The sequence below is a fragment of the Lampris incognitus genome, chromosome 1 (assembly GCF_029633865.1).
Source record: "Lampris incognitus isolate fLamInc1 chromosome 1, fLamInc1.hap2, whole genome shotgun sequence".
In the NCBI taxonomy this organism is placed as follows: domain Eukaryota; kingdom Metazoa; phylum Chordata; class Actinopteri; order Lampriformes; family Lampridae; genus Lampris; species Lampris incognitus.
The window spans coordinates 133,702,395-133,712,271 of record NC_079211.1 but is presented as its reverse complement, the minus strand read 5'-3'; the positions used below and the strand labels follow the sequence as shown (position 1 = coordinate 133,712,271).

General features: G+C 46.6%; 1 protein-coding gene across 1 annotated transcript in view; it reads left to right on the top strand.

Annotated features, from left to right (window-relative positions):
* Positions 1-3,236: 3,236 nt before the first annotated feature.
* tbx1 (T-box transcription factor 1) overlaps positions 3,237-9,877 on the top strand; it is a 9,770-nt gene continuing 3,129 nt past the window's right edge. The window contains 6 exon segments of the mRNA XM_056275023.1: positions 3,237-4,025; positions 4,027-4,066; positions 5,451-5,790; positions 7,570-7,671; positions 7,910-8,081; positions 8,962-9,117. Coding sequence (XP_056130998.1) covers positions 3,882-4,025; positions 4,027-4,066; positions 5,451-5,790; positions 7,570-7,671; positions 7,910-8,081; positions 8,962-9,117 — 954 coding nt within the window. The 5' untranslated portion in view covers positions 3,237-3,881.

Below are 9,877 nucleotides of genomic sequence, written 5' to 3'. Positions count from 1 at the left end.
AGCAGGCCGGGGTCACCAACAGCGCTAAACGGGCCGAGCCCGGCTTCTATTGGGGCGCCGATGACGTCACTCTTAGAGTAACGTTTGAGAAATAAATTACATTAATGTATTGTTATACACTCCGATGCCATGAAACTCGTCAAATTCATATTTGCATTTTTCTAAACTAACACTCTTTTTTTTGCACCGTTACAAAAAAAATTTTAAATTCGTGATGGGGTAGATAATATTAAACCCCGATCTTATTTATTCAGTTTCCCCCACATTTTTAATATTAATCCCATAGGATTCTGAAAGAACTTCGTAAATAAAAACGTGTTTTCGTATCGAATAGTTTCACCTTTTCTGTGAAATCGGTAGAAATATGCAGTAGCCAATTTATCAATCAAACGATCAAGTTGCGTTTTTATAGCGCTTTCCTGGCTGCGACAGCCCCCCTGCTTCATACACTCCCATCTGCTATCACAGTAAATGTGTGTTTTCCACCTCTGCTCTGGAGAAAATAACGAAACGACTTGTTCCACCGCTGCCGAAGCAAGGGAAGCTCAGTTGGCTGTGTGGTGGACTTTCAGCGTATTTCATTGGCTCGGAGGTTGCTGACCACGGATTGCCCAGTGGACATTTACCCACACCCAGGCGGACTATTTCACGTCTCGATAAAAGGCTGCTGACCAGAAACTCGTTTAAAAAATAGTTCACATGGCTCCCGTTATATAGTTCCCCTGAAGACTGCACACACAGAGAAAAAAACAAACAAAAACAAAACAAAAAAAACGAGTACCTCCCGTTTTTAAATAACTCGACCACAAAAAAGGCTTCATTAACCGCAGGCCTCCGATGATTAAAATCGACATTGTTCATTTACAAAAAACAAACCCCAACGTGTACCATTCCGCTGGTTGAACCCTGAGAACAGAGCAGCGGGCCGGAAGGGGATAAACGTGACTGACGCCCCGAGGGGCCGCGCGTCTCCCGTGCGCGTGAACAAATCAATGAAGACGCGCCCGGCGATTGGCGCCAATACTGATACAAACCAATAACGGCTCAGCATGCGCCTGGCTGAGTCACGCGCTTCAACAACAGCAGGCTATACGCAGCTTCGTCTGGTCATAACCAGCTTCTTTAATTATAATAAACTAAAAAACGGACGGGGGAGACAATCACTGTGTTGTCTGATTGTATTACAGTCTGTATGTGTGTTATTTGTCGGAGATTAAAATGCAATATTTGTATTTTATCTTATTTTTTGTCAGACAGATAAAAAAATTTATCTCACACGTTCCTAAAACGTTGCCTAAGTTATCGAAAGAGCCCGTGTTGTGCTGCACGTTACGACCGTAGGCTTGAGCTCCTCTTCCCCTTTCGATCGGGTTGGCCCTGTATTTTGTCTTTTATCACCTGACTATTTACAAAGGAGATTTGCGACCTGGCAATGATTAAGTGAGCTAGGATAGTCTGACACAGGAGAGGGAACACACTGGGGAGGGGGGGGGTCCTGCATCTTTCACGACTTGATCTGACACTGCTCATTAGATAGGCCAATCTAACGGCAAGCGGCTCTCCCAGTCATTAAACAGGCATGAAAAATACCAGCTTAAACTAAACGCCACGTCCCGTTATGTTACATGGTTTGTTAGAATAAAATGCGTGTTTCCCAATTTGGCTGGTCAAGAGTCTATGTCTATTAAAAATATATCTAATGCTAACCTATCTATCTATCTATCTATCTATCTATCTATCTATCTATCTATCTATCTATCTATTCTATCTATCTATCTATCTATCTATCTATCTATCTATCTATCTATCTATCTATCTATCTATCTATCTATCTATCTATCTATCTATCTGTCTGTTTACAAAAACAGCAGTCTTATGGGTTCACGTCCAAAACAAACAAGGGATAATCCGTGAAGTGCCGCGAGCTGGGTTATCCCATTAGGACCCCGCTGTTTTCGCACCTTACTCAATGGCCGGAGTGTAAATTAGACTCAATCCGGTTTGCTATCGCAGCAGCTCAGCAAAAACACAACTTTTGCCAGCGCTGATTAATGGTGAACCTTGATAAGCTGATAACCAACTTGATATTAAAGAGACAAAGGGTGAGGTCAAGTGTGATTCTCGCGGACCCCGCTGCCTTTGCTAACGCGCGTGGCGTGTGTGTTCTTTCACACACACAACACACACACACACACACACACACACACACACACACACACACACACACACACACACACACACACACACACAACACACACACACACACACACACACACGAGTGGTGGTGTTTTACTGACTGCTGTCTGGCTGCCGTTAGCCGCACTGTTTCTAACTGTGTGACGGGAGAAGATGGGCCAAAGCTGAAATGAAACGGCATTGAATAAATGCGAGCAGGGGGGTTTTACATTCAGCTCGATTCTCAGGGCTGGAAGGGCCGTGAACACGCCTGACCTATAGCACTATCGCTCTGGAGAAGTGTCCCGTATGGGCAAACGCAGAATGAAAGGACCCTATAAAGACCAAATGACATTGCTGTAGGGATGGATGGATGGATGGGTCCACTGGATGTATGGATATATGGATGGGCGGATGGATGGATGGTGGATGCATGGATGGGTTACAGAGATATTTTAACACAGTGTAATAGCTATGCATAAACATTGTCTTGATGGGACCTTCGCATTACGGCGAGAACACGCCATCTAACGCCGTGTGCAGTTGGGGCGGAAGCGCACGGGTATTGTGGGGCTGGGACAGCCAAATACGCACATGCATATAATTTACTGTAAAAGTAGAACACTTTGAAGCAGGACACTGCAATGGACGTGTGCGGTGTTCCTTTTTTTTCTTCTCTCTCCTCTCTCTCTCTCTCTCTGTCTGTCTGTCTGTTCTGTCTGTCCTGTCTGTCTGTCTGTCTGTCTCTCTCTCTCTCTCTCTCTCTCTCTCTCTCTCTCTCTCTCTGTCTGTTCTGTCTGTCTGTCTCTCTCTCTCTCTCTCTCTCGTCTCTCTCTGTCTCTCTCTCTCCTCTTCTCTCTCTCCTCTCTCTCTCTCTCTCTCTCTCTCTCTCTCTCTCTCTCTCTCTCTCTCCTCTCTCTCTCTCTCTCTCTCTCCTCTCTCTCTCTCCTCTCTCTCTCTCTCTCTCTCTCTCTCTCTCTCTGCAAAGCCGAATTCAAATGTGCACATGATTGACACGGTCTTATTCAAATAAAACAACCAGTGAAGAGCGTAGACACTTCCCCCCCCTCCCCCGAGTCATGCGCGCGGGAGGCGTGGAGCTCTCACTTTGACATTCTCTCCGCAGCAGCTTCTCCTCGAGGCAGAGCAGCCAACTCTCATGACATCACCCGCCGCCGCCGCCGAGTGAGCGAGCGCGAGGGGGGAGAAGACGCAGAAGAAGCAAAAGAAGCAGAAGCAGAAGCAGAAGAAGAAGAAGAAGGGCAGCTCGCTGCGCGGATGAACAACGCCGTGATCCAAGGGGACGTGTTTGGGCGAATCAAATGAATTTGAGTGAGAGACGTTTTTTTCCCGGGGTGGCCGTGTCTTCTTGTTAGCCGTGGGAATGCCTCGCTCCTGAGAAACCAGCGCGCAGCTACTCGCTACGGCGCCTGCATGCGACTCGCCGAAGAGCTTCCGCAGCCGCAGCAGCAGCCGCCGCAGCAGCCGCCACCGCCGCCGCCGCCGCAGCAGCCGCAGCCGCAGCAGCAGCAGCAGCAGCCGCAGCAGCAGCAGCGAGGGTTCCCGGTGGCGGGATGTGAAAACTATGCGAGCGCGTCTTCTTTTCCATTGTGCGCGACCTGCGTTTACTTTCTGAGCGCGCCGAGCGGTTAGAGGGCGGAGGAGGGACGCGGCTTTTTTTCTCCCCCCCACTCGATCTCTCGCCTATGGACGACAGCGGTCCCCTCTCTCCAAAGGCCAATGCTTTCAGTATTGCCTCTCTGATTTCAGCTGCAGAGCAAGCAGGAAACGTAACGTTTGACAAACAAGACGCTGGCCTGGCCAAGCCAGACCCACACAGTCACAGTTCGTTTAAAAATGCACTACAGCACTGTCACCCGGGAAATGGAAGGTACGGACGTGCTCTTGATGATGATGATAATAATAATGATAATAATAATAATAATAACCTGTGATTTTTTTTCATTTATTTTTTGTTGCAATTTTCTGTCCCTGGTGTTATTACATGTGTTGTGGCGTAATGCATGGGAGCTTTAATGCAAAACACATATGTTAATCGAAAGGAGGGCCGGTGCAGACTGAACGCATAAATAAAATCCCTTTAGAAATAAAGTGAGTCACGGTTGTTTCACTTGAGTAAAAACAAATAAATAAATAATTTGTGCAAGGCCTGATCATCGCCGTCAAAGACAAATGTAATAAAACAAAGCTTAAGGATGGAAAAACGTTTTCGACTCAACCCCCCCTTTAAGTAGATGGAGAGTCAACGTAGACGCTTGCTATATACATGAAAAGTGCACCTATACATGCATGGGCACCCGTGCGTAATGGAAAAAAGAAGGAAAAAAACAGACGATAATAGAGTAGCTATTCTGCAGAAGGGGATATAAATAGGGTATCCAGTTTCCTGCCATTTGTTAAAAATGGCTAAGTTACATCGGCACGTTGCGAAGCGTGTTTGTTTATGCATGCAAATCAGTGTTTGTTTACCTTGTAACCCGTTTACACTCCACTGTGCCAGCCACCCCATCTATTGTTAACGGAGGGGACGATGTGGGCGATACCCTTATCCAAGAAGGTAACTGGGTGCCGGAAAGCCCATTAGAAAGGGGCGCACTCCTCTGTCAGTCACTCAGTGTGCTCCCGCGGCGAGGAAAGGCGCATTACCTGAAGTCCCTTATCTAAATAGAAATAAGAACCGGTTTATCGTAAAGGGGAGGCCCTCTGCGTCAGATAAGAGAGCAGAGCTGCGTTGCTTTTCAGCATACGGCAGCAGTGACGGACAGGCGACGCTTATAGGAACCATCGCGTCCGGGCACCGGTCGACGAAGACGTTTTACGCACGAGACTTTTTTTGTTACGTTTCGTGAAGTTCCGTCATTTTTTTTATTTTTATTTTTTTTATTTTTTTATTTTTTTGCTGCGATCTACAAAATTTTCAGCGGGGGGGGGGGAAAGTTTTACCCATTGCCCGGACGCTTCGCCTTTTAGAGCGAGGCTGTGTGTTGGCGAAGGCAAACTCGCGGGGATTCACGAGCACGCATGACGGAGGGTTTCTGTATCGAGCGGCTTTCCTTCTGCCTGCCGTCTTCACTTGAAGATAACCGGATTCTTTCTGTGTCTGCTTCTTGTTTTTGTTTCTGCTTTTTTTTCATCACTTGTGTGTGTGTTGTAACCCCGAAGTGCGACGCTTATAGTGAATCCGGTTTTTGGAATGATTTCAGCAATATCCAGCCCGTGGCTGACGCAGCTGTCCCATTTTTGCGATGTTGCAGCCTTCACGACCAGCAGCCTCAACAGCCTCAACACGCCGGGCGGTTACCATCTGTCTCCCTCCCCCGGAGACCCCTACAGCCAACACGAAGCCCACTTTGAGCCCTGCACGGCCGCCCAGCACAACTACAGCTACTCGGGCTCCAACCCGGGCCAGGCCCCGCCGGGAGAGAGCGGCGCCTCCAGCTGCTCCTCCTCGTCGTCCAGCTCCACTCCCAACAGCAAGTCCATGGTGAAGAAGAACCCCAAGGTGGCCAACATTAACGTCCAGCTGGAAATGAAAGCTCTGTGGGACGAATTTAACCAGCTCGGGACAGAGATGATCGTAACCAAGGCTGGCAGGTGAGTCCAAGTCTGTAATAAGCAGGCCTACACCGAGCAAGCTCCTGATTTATACATTTGCACTTTATATATATTTAAACAGATAGGCCAGCTAATCCCAAACCAGAAAATGAAGGAGGCGATTCAAGTGCCATGTTATGGGAAAGGCTGGTGGAAAATGACCTATGCAAACTTTAATTAGGGCAGAAAAGAAGCCGCGAAGACAAAAGCGTTCAGCGTATTTTTCTTTCAATAAATTAAAACAAAAACAGAAGCACGCGCTTCTTTTAATTGCTGCTTTGATTCCCCCCCCCCTCCTTGCTAGCGTTTCCATCATGGTTACAAGTACGGGTGTGTGTTTGCACTGCGAGCTGTGTTGGATGTGTGTGAATCAGGTTTAAATAGGATTCAGAGAGACTGCAGCTTCTCGTGAACAGTAAGAATAATGCGTGACGTCATTATCAATAACACCAAATGGCATTTTACGCTGCGGTGTTTCTGGCCATTACCAAAGCATTTGATCAATAAGCAGACGAAATAGAAAAAAAATTATACGTAATCTTCGACATTTATCATATTCTATATTATCCGGTCGGTCTCCATTGTTGGGACGTTTTGCCCGGGTATGGCTCACACGTTCCCCAATGACAGATCATGGAGCTCATAATGAGTGGGGTCAAATGCTGGGGCTTCTTTTGGAGTTGCTGTGCATCGCGGTGTTTATATGCTACGTATACGCCTACATGTGATAAATATGACTTAAGTGGTTGTTTTTATTATTATTATCTCTTTTTTTATTTGGCTGTTTGAGGCAATAATAAGAAGACATGCTATGTAAACAACGCCTCTTGGCCCAGTTACATGTTTAGTATACTGCAACACAGGCGCACATGCTTATTCCAAAGGTGAAGGCAAACGGGCACCGCAAGGTTCAACTGACCTGCTCCCTGCTCCCTGCTCCCCGCTCCCTGACAGCAGAGAGGAGATCTATCCATCAATCCCAAAGAAGCCGCGAGGAGAGCACTTTAAAAGCTACTTTAGCCTCACCTACCCACGACCTCAGCAGACACCGGCGCAAATTGAGCGTCGATTGCGGGGCACCTTTCACTGACGTCGTGGATGACTCGACTTTCAGTTCAGCGTTATGGCGACGCTCTTCTTGGGGGGGGGGGATACCCTGCAGGCTTCAAGCTCGCGTGCACGCTGGCCGGGACAAATACACGTGTTCGTACGCGTGCGCATCGGCGTAGGCTGTATCTGCGAAGCGTGCGTGTGTGTGTATGTGAGAGAAGGAGAGCGAGAGAGGGAGAGGAAGAGAGGGAGAGGGAGAGGGAGAGAGGGGGAGAGCTTGCGTGTGTCTGGAATTCATCAAAAGACAGAAGAGAAATTAAAATGGACTGCCAGAGGTTACATAAGAAGAGAACGCTACAAAAACCAAATCACTGTTGGAGATCCCAGAATCGTAAGCAGGCCTATAGTCTGTGTATGCACGTAGCGAATGGAGTCATATTCAGTTGCTTTAAGGCCTCTGTCTTCCATTAGCCACACATATCCTATGTGCCTCCGGCTCAACGTCGGTTTCTAAACGCTGCTTTTCAGAGAAATCATCTCGGCGCAGTCGTTTTGTTGGCTCTTCCGAGGAATTACGTGTATACTTAAACCGCCATTATCTGTCCGTGATCTGACTAAATCCCCACGATTTCATCTAAAAACCGAGACGTCAAATGCCCTCGGAAAAGGAGCGATGTCGAGTATATCTGGGCCTACTTTTAACCCATCCCAAACTTTCCTCCTCACCAGGCGGATGTTTCCAACTTTCCAAGTGAAAATATTTGGGATGGATCCCATGGCGGACTACATGCTCCTGATGGATTTCCTACCAGTAGACGACAAACGATATAGGTAACGTTGGCATCTTTGTAGAAGGAGAAAAACCACCACGCAGTACTGTGACAGTTAAAATCACAATTAATAACGTGTAACGAAGTAGGCCATTGATTGCAATCTACAAAAAAAAGTATCTTTTTGCAGATTTCAGTACATTACGTTTTAAAGTTCGTTCAGGGGGAAATGTATGACTCATCTAATTCGTTCTTGTGTTGTGGTTGTTGTTTTATCTCTCTTCTCTTCCCCCTCCCAGGTATGCTTTCCACAGTTCGTCGTGGCTGGTGGCTGGTAAAGCCGACCCTGCGACCCCCGGCAGGGTTCATTACCACCCCGACTCCCCCGCCAAAGGCGCGCAATGGATGAAGCAGATCGTCTCCTTCGATAAACTCAAGCTCACCAACAACCTGCTGGACGACAACGGCCACGTGAGTAGCGCAAGACAGCAGCTGCGCGAGTACAACGTGATATCGTGGGACGGCGCACGCGCCACTTTTAAGGCCATTTCGCGCGGTATGCTACCTTTTTTTCCCGCGTGTGATTGGTTAAAGGATTTAAGGAGACTTTAATTAAAGCACAGACCACTCACCGTCTGTGGGCCCGTGTACAGGGTCCGGATCGGAACAGCTGTTGTGCTTTCGTTGTTTTTGTTTTCATTATTTGCTACAAATAAAAACACTCTATTGATAAATAGACACACTCTTATCAACGTTTGAGGTATTTTAAGATAATAAACGCGGATGGCCTATTTTTAATCCGATTAAAGGCTGCTATTCACGCTTTTTATTTTTTTTATTTTTTACAAAAATAACAACGACTATTTTACCGCAGGGGAAATGGTTTTATATGTTCTCCGTTATTTTTATTTCCCCGTTTACGTCTCCACCGGAGAGTTTTAGGGTTTCACAGGCCACGGGTGGAGTGTGCCCCCTGTAAAACGCAATGAGCCTCAGTATGACCTAGTCTGCTATGAGGAAGTCTGCTATAAGCCTGCAACATGAGTGCTGTGTGCAGCGCTATAGGTTATTTCCATTGAAAACGAGCCAACAAATTGGATCGAATAATCTCGAATTGCAAATGGATCCGCTGGTTCCTCTGAGATATTAGACTGTTGCACCACAGCGTCATCGCCAGGATTAGGCCTGGAGAGCTTAAACGTATATTTGGGATATGACGCCATCGAAGCTGTGCAGCAAAAGTTTCCAAAAACTAAGTTAGGCCTATGATGTGGACTGCACGGGCTCTTCTAGCGTTACTGCCTTGAAAGGACGGGACCTCTCAACGCGCCGTCCTCTTTTGTCCCCTCAGATCATCCTGAACTCCATGCACCGCTACCAGCCCAGGTTCCACGTGGTCTACGTGGACCCCCGTAAAGACAGCGAGAAGTACGCCGAGGAGAACTACAAAACATTCGTCTTCGAGGAGACGCGCTTCACGGCCGTCACGGCGTACCAGAACCACAGGGTGAGCGAGCGAACAACTCACGACTTCCAGCCATCACGCGGCCGTGGTATGGACGTATCAGACGTTACGTTCACCTTTACATCTCGCGCCTTGTAACGAGGAGCGCGCCCCAGGTTTTTTACTCTGTAATTAAACCGAGGACCCGCCGGGCCAATTCGTAAAGCACGAATGAGCCGGATGATGAAAAATAATTGAAAATAAATCAATTAAACAACAGATAAATCCAAATCAAATAGGAACAATAATAGTATAAATGTACTTGGGGAGAAAAAAAGAATCCGGAATTCAAATAGAATGACGGGACTGGACCGGAGCAGTCTAGAATAATAATAACAATAATAATAATAACAACAAAAACAATAATAATAATAATAATAACAGCCATCTCCATGAGTTGAACCCACAACATGGACTATAACAGTGTAGTAAATAACCAGAACCGGTTTGCTACTAGAACCTGCACAACTTACATGTGTAAGTCTATTTTTTTTCATTATCACTTTTTAATTCTGTCTTATTTAATTTTTCAAAATAAAAAAGGTGTTTAGATGTCAGAGATAGTTAAGCTAGACAAACATCTTGCATAATCAGAAGGTGATTGATGTCTCCGATAATCTGTAATTAGTTGAAATTGAATTGATTTGGCGTTAAAATGGGCTCCTTTTGTTGGCCCAGCTGGAAGCGGGGGACGTGTTTCATTTGAAACGCTTTAATCTTATTTGTTGGGCGGAATTTTCTAAATCACGATGTGATGGGGCTT